The sequence below is a fragment of the Uranotaenia lowii genome, chromosome 2, assembly GCF_029784155.1.
Source record: "Uranotaenia lowii strain MFRU-FL chromosome 2, ASM2978415v1, whole genome shotgun sequence".
NCBI lineage: Eukaryota > Metazoa > Arthropoda > Insecta > Diptera > Culicidae > Uranotaenia > Uranotaenia lowii.
The window spans coordinates 131,949,143-131,966,883 of record NC_073692.1 but is presented as its reverse complement, the minus strand read 5'-3'; the positions used below and the strand labels follow the sequence as shown (position 1 = coordinate 131,966,883).

Genomic DNA, 17,741 nt, shown 5'->3' with positions numbered 1-17,741 from the left:
TTCCGAAACAAAGCACGAATGAAATTTCTATCAATTTACAACATTCTTGGTAACAAGATTATGATTTTGTTAATAAAAAAACAAGAATACATGGATTACGATGTTTTCCATACAAACATTCGTCCAAAAAAGAATGAAATCGCCTGCTGGGCGATAATGAACCTGATTTTCTACCCGGCACCATTTTTGATCACGTTCATCGATTTTAACGAAACTTGGCCTGGTAGTAGATCAAACATTTTCACATCCTTGGACCAAATTTCAAGCATTTTCAAGGAAAATTGTCGAAGATACAGCAAGTTAAGTGAAACAACTCCAAATTTCCCTTTTTTACGGAAATAGCTCTATCTTTGTTTCCCGTCATTGTAAAGACTTCAAATTTTGTAGAGTGTTAGTTGGATAGTTGAACTAGATAGTGTGAAATTTTCATGAAAAAATAACCACCGAGAGAGAAATGGCAGCTTATCAAAGTTGGAAGTGGGTGCGCAGCTTCACGCGATTTCATTCTTTTTTGAACGCAACTGTATATAGCACAAAAAATAAACTTTTTCCCGTTGATATTCGCTGCAACACAGACTTGTTCCAAGTCATTTCCGTAATCAGTGGTGACAAAACTGCTCACGTGGTGTTGTTTAACGGCAATCAAAACTCCACCAAAGCTTTTTTTCAAACTATTTTTTGAGCTGCGGTCGCATCGAAAAACAGAGTACCTATTGCTGAATAGTTGGGCAGCATTGATTGAATCCGTGAAGCCAGTTTCGGTCAATATGATGACATCGTAGCTGCAATCGATAGTTGCCAAATAGAAGTCCTCTGTTTTGGTGCGTAGGCCCCGAACGTTTTGGTAATAGCACCATGCTGTGTCGTTGGGCTGAGTAGACGGAGTCCTGTTCGATGCAAGGCTAGAAGGCAAAAATGCATCACTGGGTGAAGTGCTCGAAGCAGACGAATACTTGCCGTGACATGGCAATTGGAAGCCTCCCTCTGAACCACCTGACCGATCAACGGGACGACTTGTAACAGGAACGGTCGGTCGTTGGTGGCCAGAGAAGAGAACTTCCGAATTGGCATGAGAAATGGTGCGTCCCGACGTCCAATTGAAATTTACCGGAGCAGCATCGGTGACCGTATTATCATCGGCAGCAAGCTGCAGCAGTAGGTTGCCATCATCAAATATTGGTTCGTAGTCACGGGCAAAATTGAATACATGCGGCCCATACGATGCGGGGCTGGAAGGTTGAAATGCGTGACGAGGGGGAAATCTTAACACAGACGAATACTTGCCGTTGCATGGCAATTGGAAGCCTCCCCCTGAACCACCTGACCGATTTTGATCAATGAGTAAGGTTATTCAAGAGTAACAATCTCCAGCTTCATTTCATAATCAATTCCGAAGTTGTTTCAATTCATATGCTGATTTCAAACATAAATACATTTTAAAAGTTAGTTTAATTTTAATTTCATACTTATTGACTATTATTGTAAATAACTAACATATTAGCCAACCTAATACATTTCAAAAATTATAAAAAAGAACTCAACCTACTGTTTAGATTATGTTGAAAACCGGAATTCCTATCTAAACAGTTTACCAAGCTTTTTATATAAACATCCCACGAAGTTTGAAATATTGGTTATTGAAATTTTGCTAATTTTGCATTTCAGCTGGAGCATCACGTTAAAAACGACAAAAAGGTGCGGCTCAAATTGAGATAGCCTTCTCCAAAAATGCTCAACGGGATGTCATCATTTTCAACCGGGTGTTCAACCGAGACGGGTCGGATCGGTTCGAAATCAATGGGGTGCAGCTGCCGTACAAATAATTTCTGAACCGCATCCGGCAGCTGAAAATCCACATCTACAATCTGTGTCAGTTTCTGCCCCAGGATCGGGTGCCAGATTCCACCCATGGAGACTTCGGTTTTTAGATCTGAAATGTACCAGCTGTGGGAACAGCGGCCCGTAAAACAGGAAGAGCAGACGAATGTTGCCGTTTCGTACGTGGACAGTTTGACCCGACTAAGAAGGTGGAAGCCAAAAGCGAGGAGCTACATGCTCAGATCGAAAATATGCGCGTTCGCAAAACTTCGTCATAGATCAGGAAGATTGTAATGTGCGAAAGCCTGGAAGGAGTACGAAAATATCTATCTTGAATACAATTCCACCAAGAAAGAATTGCAACTCAGCTAGAGGTAAAATTAAAAAATTGTTTTTCTTTTTGACTGAGTGTTCCGGACGTGGTGGTGATGAAAAAAAACTGATTTTTAAGAGCAGATGCTGAGCACCTTTAAACTGCAAAAAATTTTATATTTAGATCGGGTGTAAGGAAAAATAATTAAGTAAAACTTACAGAATCAGTGAATCAGGTATAATTTAACCACGCGGGAACAAACTTTAAGTTCCTTTCGATGTAATAATGGGTTTGTGGCTTTCGGTAGCCCAAAATAAAAAATTCATAATTAAGTTTGGTTGAGTTTATATTGGGGCAACAGTTAGAATAAAAATCCCACACTTCCCCGTCCATGTGCGTGCACTTACATCAGGATTTCACAACAACGACATGCTAACAGGGTGTCTCCTTCCGTCCCGCCTTGCGTGGTCCTCCTTGAGATCTGGTGTCGTGTTTCCAAACGGCTTGGATGGCGCCACCTGTATGATAGTTCCACCTGCATGACAGTGCCACTCTCCTCCCTGATTTTGCTGACGTCACTGATATGGATTTTCGCGGGACTGCCTTCGCGCACCGCTGGAGCTGCCCAAGATGAAGTCCAGCTCTTGGAACTGCTGTTGCCGTCCCGGCATCCGCGCCAGGGAAATCGATGAGCACCTTCACCTTGCCTTGCAGCCGACCCATTTATCTCCGGATGAATCATCGGGCGGGAACTTGATGGCTAGTTGGCCAAAGTCGATCTGTCTCACACCGGATGGAGAATGAAAACTTTTGATGCCACACTACTGCTGATCCGGACCCCCTTTAGCAGTTCCCCTCCTATTGTCGATCTGATTGTTCAAGTTTCACTGAGGATCGATTCCGCTCTGGCCGAAGAAGGAACTTGTCACCGAAACACCAACAAAATAGTGAGGGGATGCGGGTGGAATTATTCGCAATGTCACCGTGGTTGATGGCACGGAAAAGGCGCTCCGCAAGTGACAAGTGAGGAGAATCAAGGGTGTCAAAAAAAAGGCCGTCTGTGTGGGAAAGCGCACGTTAGATGCATTTCACTGGGTTACGGGGGTTTCACTGCTTACTTGTGCGGCCCACGATTATTTTTGCCCGTTTGTTGCTTTGAAATCCTGTCTTGACGACTCCAATTTCGGTTTCTCCTTAGCTCAACAGCTCAGCAAGCAACGTGGCTTAGTGCGCGTCTGGATGAATCTGCGAACAATGCATTCCCGTCAGAGTTTCGACTGATTACCGACTAAAGACAATTTAAGTGTGCTCATGATTTTAATTTAAACTTTTTAAGTTCAATTGGTGCTCAAATTACCCTTGAATTTGATGATATTCTTTCTAAGAAAAATGTATTTGAAAGTTCTTGTGAGACAAATTTTGATGAACTGAAATGGATTTTCAGAATATTTAAAAATATGAAAGCTCCGGGGGAAGATGGAATTTTCTATATTGTTATTAAAAAGTTGCCTCAAAGCACTTTAATTTTTTTAGTAAAAATCTTCAATAAATGTTGGAAAAAATGCCAAAGTAACTCCAATTTTGAAACCTGGAAAAAGTGCTTCAGAGCCTTCAAGTTGTCGACCAATTAGTTTGCTTCCTTCTTTAAGTAAACTATTTTTTTGAATAGAATGATGATTCACATTAATCAGAAATCGATTTTTCCTTGATAAACAATTTGGTTTTCGTCATGGACATTCTACTACACATCAACTTTTGAGTGTAACTAATATGATTAACGCTTGCAAATCTGAAGGTTATTCAGCTGGTGTTGCTCTTCTTGATATTGAAAAAGCTTTTGACAGTGTTTGGCACAAAGGTTTAGTAGCTAAATTAGCTCGATTTGACTTTCCTGTATATCTCACCAAAATTATTCCAAACGACTATAATCGAAACAAAAAAAAAAATCCAATTTTTTTGACTAGCCGAACCTTACAAGTAAGCTATCAAAATTCATGCTCTGAAAAGACTGGTGTCCCTCAGGGCAGTAAACTTGGGCCAATTTTATACAATATTTTTACTTCTGATCTTCCTGATGTACCAGAAGGAAAAGGAAGAAGATAATTTGCTGATGATACTTTGCTTTCAGCCAAATGTCGGAATTTACGGGTGGTACGCAGTAGATTGCAACAGAATCTAAATTCCTTTTTGAATTACTTGAAAATGTGGAAAATTTCTCCTAACGCTTCCAAAACTCAACTTATTTTATTTCCCCATAAGCCAAGAGCAACGTTGGTCGTTTAATGGGGTTTCATTAGAATGGTCTGATCACGTGAAGTACTTGGGACTTACACTTGATCGGAATCTAATTTTTAAAAATCACATTGAAGATGTTCAATCTAAATGTGATAAATACACTAAATCTTTTTATTCTCTCATCAACAGGAAATCCAGACTTCGCGTGAGGAATAAGCTGCTCATCTACAAACAGGTGATCCGACCAGCGATAATGTATGCAGTTCCGATTTGGTCTGGCTGCTGCGCGACGAGGAAGAAAGCCATCCAGAGGATTCAGAGCAAGGTTCTGAAAATGATTTTGCGGCTTCCACCTTGGCACAGCACCGAAGATCTTCATCGGATTGCGGGCATTGAATCGATCGAAGAGATGGCTATCAAAATCATCTCCAACTTCAGAGGCAAATCGATGCAGTCTTCCATCGCAGAGATTCGTTCTCTCTACAATTAATTTAGTTTTAGGATAGTTTTAGTTTTTAGTTGTAAGTTTAAAATATTATTGACATTAGAGGATGTTCTCCTACACAAAATACTTGATTGCGCTCAGCAAATTTAAGTCGAATAAATAAATTTTAGTGATTAGTAAACTATAGGGCTCTGGACAGTTCATTATTGAACTGAACACCTAATTTAATGTAATAATGGATTATAAATGTAATGATGAATTGGTACGAATAACGACATATTCAAAAAAAGAATTTCTAAAACTATTTTTCTGTTGGCCTACTAATCCATATGCAACCAACAATGTAGTTTACCGAAGGAATTTAGATATCCTGCTCCACGTAACTTGTCAATGGTCTTAAATTTAAATTATTAAGTTTGAACGGATGTTCACTCCTCTTAGTTGAAGCGAATAACTCGATAATTATCATTATTTTAGCTGAGCTTTGTCAATATAATGCGGAGGTCGCGCTTTCTGTATTCAAAACAGTTTCCAAAACTCAGTATTCAACGATGTTTACAAAATTGGTTCTATCGCTTTTACCCTTGGTTGTTGTGGCTTATGACAAGAGGTGCGTTGACTACATTGCCCATGTAAGATAGCTTTCCGGGGGATCCTAGTGTTCATTTTACTAAACTATTTATTTGTTGTTCTAGACCTCAGAAATTGAAAACTGTTGTTCTATGCCAAGCGGATTACCTGAGGAACCGTTTGAGGCCTGCTTAAAATCAGCAAAGCAGCAAGTTCCAGACAAAAATATGAAAAATATTTACTCCGTAAGGCCATACAAATTCCCAATGCGAAGCTAAAATCGTTTATTTTGGATAAATTTTTTGAAGGGAAGGTTTATCCAGCTTGAACGATTTTCACTTCACGTTCATTTTCCTATGTTTATTCCTAATTAGATTTTCAAAATAAGAGAAACTGTGTATACAATGGTACAAATATTTTTTGACAGTGCGCCTTTGATTGTTACACGAAAGAGCTCGGCATCATCGTTAACCAGACTATTCAAATGGGCAAAATCAAAGAGTATATGGAGAAGCTGGAGGAAAAAGCCAAATTGTTCAACACACTCGCTTGGGATGCTTGTAGTACTGGCAGATCCGAATATCTCGATTTTCTTCAAGGGCACTCACTGAAGTGTCATCCTTTTGCGTATTCGATGAAGATTTCGTGTGTCATGACGCTTATCATTGTTCAATGCCCCGTCGAAAATTTCAATCGAAAAAGTAAGTACTTTATTAACCCGTTAAGATCTTCTAATTTCTTTTTCGTTTTTTCTAACATTCTTCATTTATCAGGTGAAATTTGTCATGCATTACGTAACCAAGTGCCCGTTTGTCCTATTTTTTAAAATACGCAAGCAATGGATCCGATTACGACGAATCGATTTAATAATATCCCCCTGTTTTAACTTCTTAAAAGAGGAAAGAATGAAATAAATAAATTTTGAGTTACCCAATTAGATTCCTGTACAAATAGTTAGAGAACAGAAGATTCTGCTAACTGATATGCACACAGGACCGCTCACAATGTTTCCAGTTTCAATTTTATTTGTTCAAGAAAATGTTATAAAGCAAGCCAAGTTTCTTAAAAAAAAAGTTCTGACGATGTCTGTGTATTTGTGTGATTTTTTGTAAACTTTGTTCCACACAGAGGACTGAACCAGCAGTCAAATCGCATAAAAACGCACCGTACCAAATTTTTGGTACCAGAACGTCAGTGTAATTCCCGAAATTAAACACTTCACTCCATAACAGACTCGAAATAGGGTAACATTTCGGTTGCCAAACGCGTCATTTAAGGGATGAATCATCCCCGAGGAAGAAAATCCCAGAAAAAAGAAAACAACAACAATAACATACTGCAGATTTAGAATCAATTTTAACAAGGATTATGCTGAAAACTATGCATTTTGTGCCCAACCATAATTTATTAATGTTACCAAAGATCCCTTTGATTGACATTTCCGAGCCGCAGATATCATTTTAAGGATTATTAAAAAATTGCCTCTGGTTGAAATTGTTGCAATGAAGACGACCATAATGTCCATATACGTGATTCACCCGTTTTGATTTTCTTCTTCCCGCGGGTTTCTTGACTGACAACTTGGTACGGAAATGTTTGCTTTCTTCAGCCCCTTGGTTCCACACGTTTTGCGAAACTGGGCAGTACAATAAAAATGATTTTTATCTTCAAAAAATAATTTTTTTTCCCTCTTCAATGTATAAAAGAAAGAAAAAAAACATAAAAGTTTGAAAAAAAAAATTTCAAAGTAAATTTCATTAAATGATCACTCCAAAAAACGTGTCCATTCGGCTTGCTAGCCATGTCCGACAATCACTAATTAAGATGATTGAAAAACATGGCGCGATAAGCGATGGGATCTCTTTCACTATGTGTAATAATATCCCATAAGGATAATAGAGGGCGCCCCCGAATGAATGACAAACATGGCAAAAGTGACAATTCCATCTGTCTGTCAGTCAACAAAAACGGCTTGAATAAAATTCCAATCGGTGACTGTGATAATTAATTTTCAGTTTACCAGTTCAGCTTTCGGCCAGATCGGATTCAAAAAAAAATCTGGGGTTGTCTTTCCAAATGTATATTCATAAAAAGGGATTGCACCATAAGGTAGAACCCCGAAAGTGAATGACTCAAGCATAAGGACTTGACTCGCACATCGTATATTTCGATAGTGAATGTAAGTCCCATCCTTCGCCCAACGATAGATTCTCAAGCACATAGTGCAATAAAAATGTTTAAAGGGTGATACGGTCAAAATTTGGTCAAGGTAAAACGCGTGTAAATCGGTGAAATCGTTTATTTAAAAAATCAAATTAAATTTCTTTTTCAAGTTTAATTAGTATAAAATTCAGTAAAAATATTCAGTAAGGCTTCCGCTTTTCCAAATCCGCTTAACCCCTGCCATCAGATTTTGTACAGCCACACCTTGTCCACCTTCTTCGCCACAGAAAGCCAGTTTGCCTTGAACTGCTGCTCGTCCTTAGCAGTTTTTTTTTGTCTTCTTTAGGTTCCGCTTGACAATAGCCCAGTATTTCTCAATTGGGCGGTGCTCTGGCGTGTTGGGAGGGTTCTTGTCCTTGGGAACCACCTGCACGTTGTTGGCGGCGTACCACTCCATGGCCTTTTTACCGTAATAACAAGATGCCAAATCCGGCCAAAACAGTACGGAACAACCGTGTTTCTTCAGGAAAGCTATGAAAATGCTGCTTTTCAAGCCACAGGTACAGATGGTTTGCCAAACCAGATATTTTTTTGCGAACTTTGACAGTTTCATGTGCTTGAAAATATCTGCTACCTTTCCCCTTCCTTTTGCCGTATAAAACTCCTGTCCCGGAAGCTGCTTGTAGTCGGCTTTAACGTAGGTTTCGTCGTCCATTACCGCGCAGTCAAACTTCGTCAGCATCGTCGTGTACAGCCTCCGGGATCGCGCTTTGGCCGTCGTATTTTGTTTATCATCACGATTTGGAGTCACTACCTTCTTGTAAGTCGGTAGTCCGGCTCGTTTTTTTGGCTCGATGCATGGTTGTAGACGATACACCCAGCTTATTTGCGGCATCTCGGGAGAGAGGTTAGGGTTTCGCTTGAAACTACCGGCAACTCTCTTTGTCGTCTCAGTGGCTTCCGGTTTTCGATTTCCTCCTGATCCAGACTTCCTGGCTGTCGACAAACGTTCCCCACTTTAATTACATTTGTAACGGTTGATTTGGCAACTTTTAGCGATTTTACCAGCTTTGCGTGCGAGTAGCTCGGGTTTTCGCGATGCGCGAGCAAAATTTTGATGCGCTGCTCTTCTACCTTGGACGGCATTTTGACAACTGAAGAGTGAATTCTAGAATCAAAATAGGAGCAACATTCTACACACACACCTTCAAAATGAGGGGTGTTCAGGTTTTTTAAATGCAAAATTGAAAGAAATACGTCAAGTTGATATTGACCAAATTTTTACCGTATCACCCTTTGAGCAAATTAAACCAAATTTGTCATGGGAGGGTATTCACGAACGGGGAATGTTTCAATTAATATTTGGTACTCCTCCCTCCTTCCAATAAGGATATAGGAAGCGAGGAGGGGTCTACCTTACAGTTTTTTCATAACTCGAGAACTTATCAAGCTAATGGAACCAAATTTGGCATGGTAGGGTATTGGAATACGAGAAATGTTTCTATGTTTATTTCAGACCCCTCCATTCTTCCAGAGGGAAATTAGGAAGAAAAGAGGGGGGCTTCCATACCTTTTTTATTGCATAACTAGAAAACTATTCGAGCAAATGGAACCAAATTTGGTTTGGAAGGGTATTGAGGTACGAGAAATGGTTCTCTGAACATTGGGTACCCCTCCCTTCTTCCAATGGAGAGATAGAGAGGGCTCCTCTACATATTGTAGTATTTAAAGTAATATTAAGATTGTACTACTAGTTTTAAGAATATATATGTAGCCTACGATGTTTGGTGAAATAAATAAATAAATAAATAAATAAATAAATTTTCAGCATAACTTGAAAACTAATGAAGCAAATGGCGCCAAATTCGACATGGGATAAATGTAGCTAAATATGATATTTTTATACCATTTTGAGAACCGTCTTTTCTTCCAGTGGAAAAACATAAAGGGGGGAGGGTGCTTCCATACAATTTTTTACATTAGTCGAGAATTTATTCAGTCTGGAACTGAATTTGGAATGAGAGGGTACTTGAGTACGAGGAATGTTTCTATGAATATTTGGTTCTACACTCAGAAAAATACTATTATGTATGCCATAAGATTCTCTTATGAAGTGGCGCCATAAGAAAAATTAATGAAATTCATAAGATTGTCTTATGACGCGAATGAATTCTGAAGATGAACGCCTACTTCAATGAGAGGTTGTTGCTTTTCATAAGAGATTCTTATGGAAACAGTAAATCACTTTCTAATAAGAAAAATTCTCGATATTTCATGCTGAAAACATTCACTTTATTGTTTGCCAAATTCGTTTAAAATTAAATCCTTCATTGTCACCATCAGCAGCGCATCAACAGACGGCTCCATCAAAAATTTTTTTTGCCGCATCTTAATCCTTGACCTTTCGTTTTTTGCCGATCAGTTTGCTGAAAAGTAAACAAATAATGTATTTTAGTTTACTAATATATTCAACGTTCACACCAAAAGCATCAAATCGAACTTACCATTCCGGAGATAACAATAACATTTAACATTGAAGGAAAACTATAATAACTATGAACTGGCGATTGCTTCGTACTGTTAGATAATGAAAAAAAAACTGATGCTATGAACGAATGTGTTCATCATTTTTTCACAATGCCGTTTCTTCTTTTTTCATAAGAACATCGTATGAAAATTGATAGAATTTCATAAGACTCTTATGAAAAATTAGTTTGGACGCAAAAAAGTGGTTCATAAGATGTATCTTATGAAATTTATAATAAGATTTCCTCTGAGTGTACGCCCCAATACGATTTGGTTGGTATAACTGGAAAACTAATTAAGCTATTTGCAAATTGCAGATTTGACATGGGAAGATATATGAGTACGAGATATGTTTTTATTAATGTTACAGACCCTTCTGCCTTGCAGTGTGGAGAGGGGTGGAGACGGTGGAGTTCCATATAAGTGTTGCTGTATTGCTTAAGAACTTATCAACCAACCTAATCAACTTACTTAATTTGATATTGATTGATTTTTGTTTTCGAAAAAATGAGTTCCCTTCCTCCTTCCAGAAGTTGTGGAAGGAAAGGAGGGCTTCTATACAATTTTTGTTATGGCATAAATTGAGTTCTTATAAAGCAATAGAGACTATATTACGTAAGAGAGGTTGTAATTTGAGACCCTCCCTTAAACCTTAATATCGAAAACTTATCAGACAAACGGAGCGAAATGTGACGTTATTTAGATGCTAAAAATGTATCTATAGTATCTATAGTTTGTGAGCCCTTTCCGCATTGGAAGGGGGGAAAAATGATGATTCCATACCAGTAAACCATACATTTTAACATAATTAAATAATCAGTGAAGCTTAGAAAAATACAGCAAAAATTCCAGATCTTGTAAAATAAACTTAGAGATCAAGTTTAAGAAAGTAAGATTAAATCTTACACTTTTTTACATAACTCGAGAGCACATCAAGCAAATGGAAACAAATTCAGCATGAAAGGGTATTTGAGTACAAGAAATGTTTCTATGTGTTCAGTCCGACAAGCGGACTGAGATGAGAGCGAGAGGAGATGCACGGGAGTGGAGCGCCAGCCAATCAGCGAGCAGCAGCCGGCGCGAGAAAGGTATAAAAACGCGCGCTCCCGCGCGTTGCATCATCAGTTTGTTTTTAACCATCATCGCGGTAACATCGATCCAGCAGAGCGACCAGCAACGGAAGAGAAGGAAGAGAAGAGCCAGCCAGCAGTGGCCTTCTCTGAGACCACCCGAGGAGAGGAAGCCGACGATACTCATCGTACAGTGGCAAAGTGAATTAGTGTAAAAGGTCCGAAAGAAATAAAGTCAAGAATGTTCCATCGCCAGTAGAAGTGTTGTTGTTCCTCTGTGCTTCCTCCTCGCTTGCTTTCCATCCAATCGGCTCTTATCAGAGCCCCCCCCCCCCCCTTAGAAGAGTTTAGTTTGCGATCCCTGCGAGCCAGTGATCGATCGGCCTTGGCCCCCAGGCAGCCAGTCTTCGGACCTGCCTCCACTGGTGAGACAGCCACCAGGGGTTATCTGGAAGAGGCTCGCTCCCGCAGGGGGAGTGAGTCCCACCAGTGGTCGTTTTGCCAAGCGCCGCACCCTACAGTCCAATGGCTTTTCATGGCCACAACATGAAATGGTCCTTCGAGCCGGATGTAGAAGCCGGTACCTTCTGACGGAATACCTCCGTCAAATTGAGTGAGAGTGGATCGGAAGCAAACAGTTGAGAGTGGAGCAAAGAGAAGCTAAGTTCGAGCAGCAAAATGGCAACAACGATAACAGATAGGAAGAATCCGAGTCAATCAAGTACGAACTAGGTACTTGATTTGTTGTTCTATACCCGTGGCTTGGTACAACGCAACGTGCAGCGAGTGCAAACCATCCTGAAGAAGGCGGAAGGGGACAAAGCTGAGCTAACCCCAGTTCAGCTAAGAGTATACCAGCGGAGTGTGGACCGATCCAAGGCCGAATTCATCAGGCTGCAGTGCGAGATCATCGGCCTGTCATCACCAATCGAACGAGAGCGGCAGGACGAAATCTACTTCACCTTTTTGGTCCTCCACGAGGAAGCGTCGGTGGCAATCGAAAGTTGGTTCGACAAAGCGAGACAACAATCAGCTCTGCAACCACAGTTAGCCAGAAGCCAGCAACCGTTGGTCATCATCAAAGAGGCGAATTTTTCACCGAGGCATTCCAACGAGAGCAATCAACCCGAGGAAGCAGAACCAGATCCATCAGTATCGCCAGCTCAGGTCCAAGAATCAGCGAGTGAACCAGTGAGCAGCGGCGTGTTCCCAAATGCCGCGCCTTCGAGTTGTCCAGCTTCGAGAAACATCTTTTCTGGCGCGGAGTATGTTCAGTCCACCCAGCGGACTGAAGAATGGGAGAAACCGAGAGAATGGAAAAAACCCGTTGCGCGACGCCCAAGTAGCGAGAGCTATAAAAGCAAGCGGTCGCGTCTCCGCGGTGCGAGTTTTGATCCAACTGTCGCGCGAGCAACATCGTCCCGAGAGAGCCGAGAGCGGCTCAGAAAGAGAGCCAGCCAGCAGTGGGCTGCATTAAGGCCACCAGAAGGAAGCAGCAGTCAGCGTTGCTCGTCGCATACAACAACAATAATAATAGTGTGAATTAGTGTGAATAGCTACCAAGAGAAAATAAACAATAGAACAGCAGTAAATTAGTTCTCTTTTGCTTCGCTCCTGCTCTTGCTCTGATTCCACAATCAATCGGCTCTTTTCAGAGCCCACATTCGAAAGAGTTTGGATCTCGGTCAACCAGGCGATCGAGATCCCCCCGAGCCTTGGCCCCCAGGCAGCGTTGTGACAACCTGTCTCCACTGGTGGGACAACCATGCGTGGTTGTCCCTTTGAGGTCCAATCCCACGAGGGGGGCGGACAAATTTGCCACACCAGTGGTAGTTTTGCCAAGTGCTCACAGTAAGCATACAGTCCACCCTCTCCACTATGGTTATATGAGACACCTCTCTTCTACCAGCGGAAAGAATAGAAGGGGAGGGGGGGGGCTTCCATACAATTTTTTACATAAAGGGTGATACGGTCAAAATTTGGTCAATATCAACTTGACGTATTTCTTTCAATTTTGCATTTTAAAAACCTGAACACCCCTCATTTTGAAGGTATGTGTGTGTAGAATGTTTCTCCTATCGCTAAAAGTTGCCAAATCAACCGTTACAAATGCAATTAAAGTGTTTGGGGAACGTTTGTCGACAGCCAGGAAGTCTGGATCGGGGGGAAATCGAAAACCGGAAGCCGCTGAGACGACAAAGAGAGTTGCCGGTAGTTTCAAGCGAAATCCTAACCTCTCTCTTCGAGATGCCGCAAATAAGCTGGGTGTATCGTCTACAACCGTGCATCGAGTCAAAAAACGAGCCGGACTATCGACTTACAAGAAGGAAGTGACTCCAAATCGCGATGATAAACAAAATACGACGGCCAAAGTGCGATCGCGGAGGCTGTACACGAGGATGCTGACGAAGTTTGACTGCGTGGTAATGGACGACGAAACCTACGTCAAAGCAGACTACAAGCAGCTTCCGGGACAGTAGTTTTATACAGCAAATGGAAGGGGAAAGGTAGCAGATATTTTCAAGCACATGAAACTGTCAAAGTTCGCGAAGAAATATCTGGTTTGGCAAGCCATCTGTACCTTGAAAAGCAGCATTTTCTTAGCTTTCCTGAAGAAACACGGTTGTTCCGTACTGTTTTGGCCGGATTTGGCATCTTGCCATTACGGTAAAAAGGCCATTAAACTTGAAAAAGAAATTTAATTTAATTTTTGAAATAAACGATTTTACCGATTTACACGCGTTTTCCTTTGACCAAATTTTGACCGTATCACTCTTTAACTCGAAAACTTATCGACCAAATGGAAAATAAATTTACATGGGAGAGTATTTGAGTACGAGAAATGTTTGTATGATGAATCGAGGCCCCTCCTTTCTTTCAGCTGGAAGATGTCAATGGGGGAAGGGGGCTTCCATACCATTTTTTTGCATAACTTGAGAATTCATTGAGAAAATAAAACCAAATTTGGCATCAAAGGGTATTTCAGTACGAAAAATATTTCTATTAATCTGAAGTACTCACCCCTCCATCTAATGGAGAGAAAGAAAGGGAAAATGAGTCTCTCTTACAAGCGCATAACTTGACTAGCCAACTAACCTGCCGTGATATGATGAAATGACGAAGATTTGAGAATGTTTGTTCATCCCTGATCTAACGGATGTTAACTCCTCTAAGTGGAAGCGAGTAATTTGGCAATTATCACCACTTCAGCCGAGCATTGTCAATATAATTCGATCGTCCCGCTTTCTCGACATAGTTTCCTAACCTCAGTATTCAACGATGCTTACAAACGTGGTTTTATCGCTTCTACCCTTGGTAGTTCTGGCTAATGAAAAAGAGTGCATCAATTTAAGAGACTATGTGAGGTTTCTTTCCGGTAGCTTTTGACGTTCATTTTACTAAATCATTAATTCGTTGTTACCTACAGGTTAACGAAGATGAAAAATGCTGTTCTATGCCGCTCGGATTACCTGAGGAGTCGTTTGGGGCCTGCGTAAAATCCGCAGAGCAGCAAGTTCCAGACAAAAATATGGACAGCCTTCTCGACGTAAGACCTCACGCAAAAATCTATTTTATCCATATAAGAATCCATCGATCGCGGCCCGATCAATTTCAGAAACTATAAATTTCAATTTTTTTTTGCAGTGCGCCTACGAGTGTTATTTTAAAGGGCTCGGCATCGTCACTGGTACAACTGTTCAAATGGACAAAATCAAAAAGTATATGGAAAAGCTGGAAGGGAATGCCAGAATATTAAATATACTCGCTTGGGAAGCTTGTGACCAATCTAAGTCCACACTTCTCAAAGCTGTAAAATGGCAAACACATAAGTGTAATACGTTTCCACGCAAAATGCAGGACTGTGTCGAGCTCGTGATCGATCGTAACTGCCCCCCGAATCATTTCGATGACAAACGTAAGTGGTCAATTTGTCTCGAAGATTTTTATTTATTTGTTCGTTTTCTAACATTCTCCCGCTCTTAGGTGAAATTTGTCGAAAACTGCGTTCTGGTTTACCGCCTTGTTACGCAACTGATCAGAATAGAAGTTGAATAAATTATTCCTCAGATTTGAACGATTTTCCATTTCTCACCTTCTATAAAGAAAAAAAAAATGAAATAAAAAAAAATTTACTGCGTGTGTTGCACCCTTGAAAATGGCTTCGAATATAGCAGAATAGGCGCACTCATGCACACAAAGTCAATCGATCACGACTTCTTAAGTTACAAATTGAGTTCTTTGAGAACATGAAGTAAAAATACGTTCCTGAAACTATCTGAGAGAGTATGGCTAAGTGAGAAAACTTTGAAGGTGGATAATATTCCATTTTTTTTATGTTTTTCATCGCAATTTTCTGTCATTTTTGTCAATTTATCATTTTTCTCATTTATGTCATTTTTGTCATTTTTGTCATTTTTGTCATTTTTGTCATTTTTGTCATTTTTGTCATTTTTGTCATTTTTGTCATTTTTGTCATTTTTGTCATTTTTGTCATTTTTGTCATTTTTGTCATTTTTGTCATTTTTGTCATTTTTGTCATTTTTGTCATTTTTTGAAGTTTTTTGGTATTTCTATTTTTCTTGTCATTATATATAATTTTTGTCATTATATTTTTTATCAAAATATTCAAAAAAGGTTTTTATGGAAGCCTTAAGTACAATTTAGACTCTGCTGATAAGTTTGATGAAAAGTTTTTGATTTTTGTTGAGAATTATTGGGTTTCTACCAAATTTGCCCTGATATTGCCCGGATTTTCGGTGAAAAATTTCGAAATCAAATACCCGGATTTGGCTTGGTTTTTTGAAAACATTGCCTGGATTTGCCCGGCCCGGAATAAGTGCTGAAAAAAATCTCTAGAAGGAATAACTCGAAAAAGTAACGATTTTATCAGAAATCCATGGCAAAAAAACCGCGTGAAAAGAAGCCGTTTTAGAAAAGCTGAGCAAAATCAAACCGCGTAAAAAAAGACCTTAGTGTAATGTAAAATCAATATCTAAGAATCAGATTTTTAATAAGAAATCATAACTAGTTCTAGAGCAGCTATTCGGAATTTACGATAGACTTCTTAATAAATTTTTTTTTTCATAAAAATTTTATACCTGACCGCATGGTCGTAGGAACGGGGGCAAGCGAGTTATTCTTCTATACACTCAAAATTTTAAATTCAGAATCAAATTGTGATCATAGAAAAAGGTAAATCGAGAGTAACAATCTAGACTAAAAACTAACGCCAAACCTTAAAAAATCCATCCCAAGTCCAAAATTCTGTTACACTTTTTCAAAATTTTCTCACTTGCTCATCGATATTCTGAATATTCAATTTTGAATTAAATTTAACCCACTTCGGAGGTTCTGATTCCATAATTCCCAAAAACCAAAATTGTATTCCTATTTTCGTATTCCGGACTCTGTATCCAGTTCAGGATTCTTGATTTTCAGTTTGAATAATCATAGGAAATTAGAAATGAAAATTGGCTTTGAAATCCTGAAAAGAGATATTTTGTATTATATTCAAATTCGAAGTTCTTAAACTTGATTCTTACACAATATTTAAAAATTATAAGCTTCGAAATGCTAATCCAACATTGAAAATTCAGATTCATTCTTTGTAAATTGAGGGCTTGTGATATAGCTCAGTTGGCAAGTCTGTTGTCTCCTGAGCCGATGTCCGCGAGTTCGAGCGTAAGAGTAAATATCAATCACAGTTGTAACGGATAAGTTTTTCAATAACGATCCGCCAACTGCAACGTTGATGAAGTCGTGAATGCCATAAAGATGGTAAAACGACTATAATCGAAACAAAAACCAAATTCTTTGTAAATTTATATTCAAATTCTGATTCACAATACAGATTAAAAATACTTAATTTTAATAGTGAATTTAGATTAAACATGAACTTCTGAATTTAAATAATAGATTCATGAATGAGGGCTCTAAAACTTGGCACAATAAGATTCGAAAATCGTATTTTTGGTACTTATCAGAAATCGTAAAGAAAATTGGATACACATTCAAAGCATAATTTATAATTCAGGTTTAGAACTCAGATTTAGAATGCAGATTCAAAATTCAGAAAAAGGTTTAACTTGTAAATAAATTTTACAATCAACATAAATTGTTGAGGAATTCAAGAGATCGTGACCTTAACATATTACGGATCAAATTCGAGATATCTGGTGTTTTTGCTTGCCAACAGTGTGCTACACTTCGATGTATATATAACTCGAACAAACTGAATTTGAGTGTCAAACACCATTCTACAAAATTGAATACAACATTTGCGGTAACTTGAAATTCTAAATTTGTGAAATTTAGTATACGGGTTTCTGAGATATAGGATGCCAAATTTCGGTGTTTCATGTCATTTTTACGGTCCTGAATGTGTTGAGATTGCTAGTCAATTCAATTGAAAATCACAAATAAAAGGTAGAATTTGAGTACTTTGTTTTATCAAAAAATCCCTAATTTTATTTCAAAAAATCATCCACAGGATGTTTATTATGGAATTGATTCTTTATGAAGAATACTTGCTGTAAAAGAAAAATTTGCACCTAAAAAATCTACTCAAAATTCTATATATTTTCCCAGTGTATTGTTCAAC

General features: G+C 39.1%; 2 protein-coding genes across 2 annotated transcripts; both read left to right on the top strand.

The window, feature by feature from the left end:
* The first annotated feature begins 5,347 nt into the window (after positions 1-5,347).
* Positions 5,348-6,315, top strand: LOC129741970 (uncharacterized). Its single transcript, XM_055733802.1, has 4 exons — positions 5,348-5,443; positions 5,507-5,626; positions 5,809-6,082; positions 6,155-6,315. The coding sequence occupies exons 1-4, from the start codon at positions 5,363-5,365 to the stop codon at positions 6,205-6,207; spliced, it is 528 nt and encodes a 175-aa protein (XP_055589777.1). The 5' UTR covers positions 5,348-5,362; the 3' UTR covers positions 6,208-6,315.
* An 8,094-nt stretch (positions 6,316-14,409) lies between these two features.
* LOC129741872 (general odorant-binding protein 68-like) lies at positions 14,410-15,192 on the top strand. The gene is made up of 4 exons (XM_055733683.1): positions 14,410-14,500; positions 14,568-14,687; positions 14,786-15,056; positions 15,125-15,192. The coding sequence occupies exons 1-4, from the start codon at positions 14,420-14,422 to the stop codon at positions 15,190-15,192; spliced, it is 540 nt and encodes a 179-aa protein (XP_055589658.1). The 5' UTR covers positions 14,410-14,419.
* The last annotated feature ends 2,549 nt before the right edge of the window (positions 15,193-17,741 follow it).

Coding starts and splice junctions, on each gene's coding strand:
- LOC129741970 (XM_055733802.1), top strand. CDS start 5,363: ATGTTTACAAAATTGGTTCTATCGCTTTTACCCTTGGTTGTTGTGGCT. Junction 5,627..5,808: donor ATATGAAAAATATTTACTCC/GTAAGGCCATAC, acceptor ATTTTTTGACAG/TGCGCCTTTGATTGTTACAC. Junction 6,083..6,154: donor CGAAAATTTCAATCGAAAAA/GTAAGTACTTTA, acceptor TTCATTTATCAG/GTGAAATTTGTCATGCATTA.
- LOC129741872 (XM_055733683.1), top strand. CDS start 14,420: ATGCTTACAAACGTGGTTTTATCGCTTCTACCCTTGGTAGTTCTGGCT. Junction 14,688..14,785: donor ATATGGACAGCCTTCTCGAC/GTAAGACCTCAC, acceptor TTTTTTTTGCAG/TGCGCCTACGAGTGTTATTT. Junction 15,057..15,124: donor GAATCATTTCGATGACAAAC/GTAAGTGGTCAA, acceptor TCCCGCTCTTAG/GTGAAATTTGTCGAAAACTG.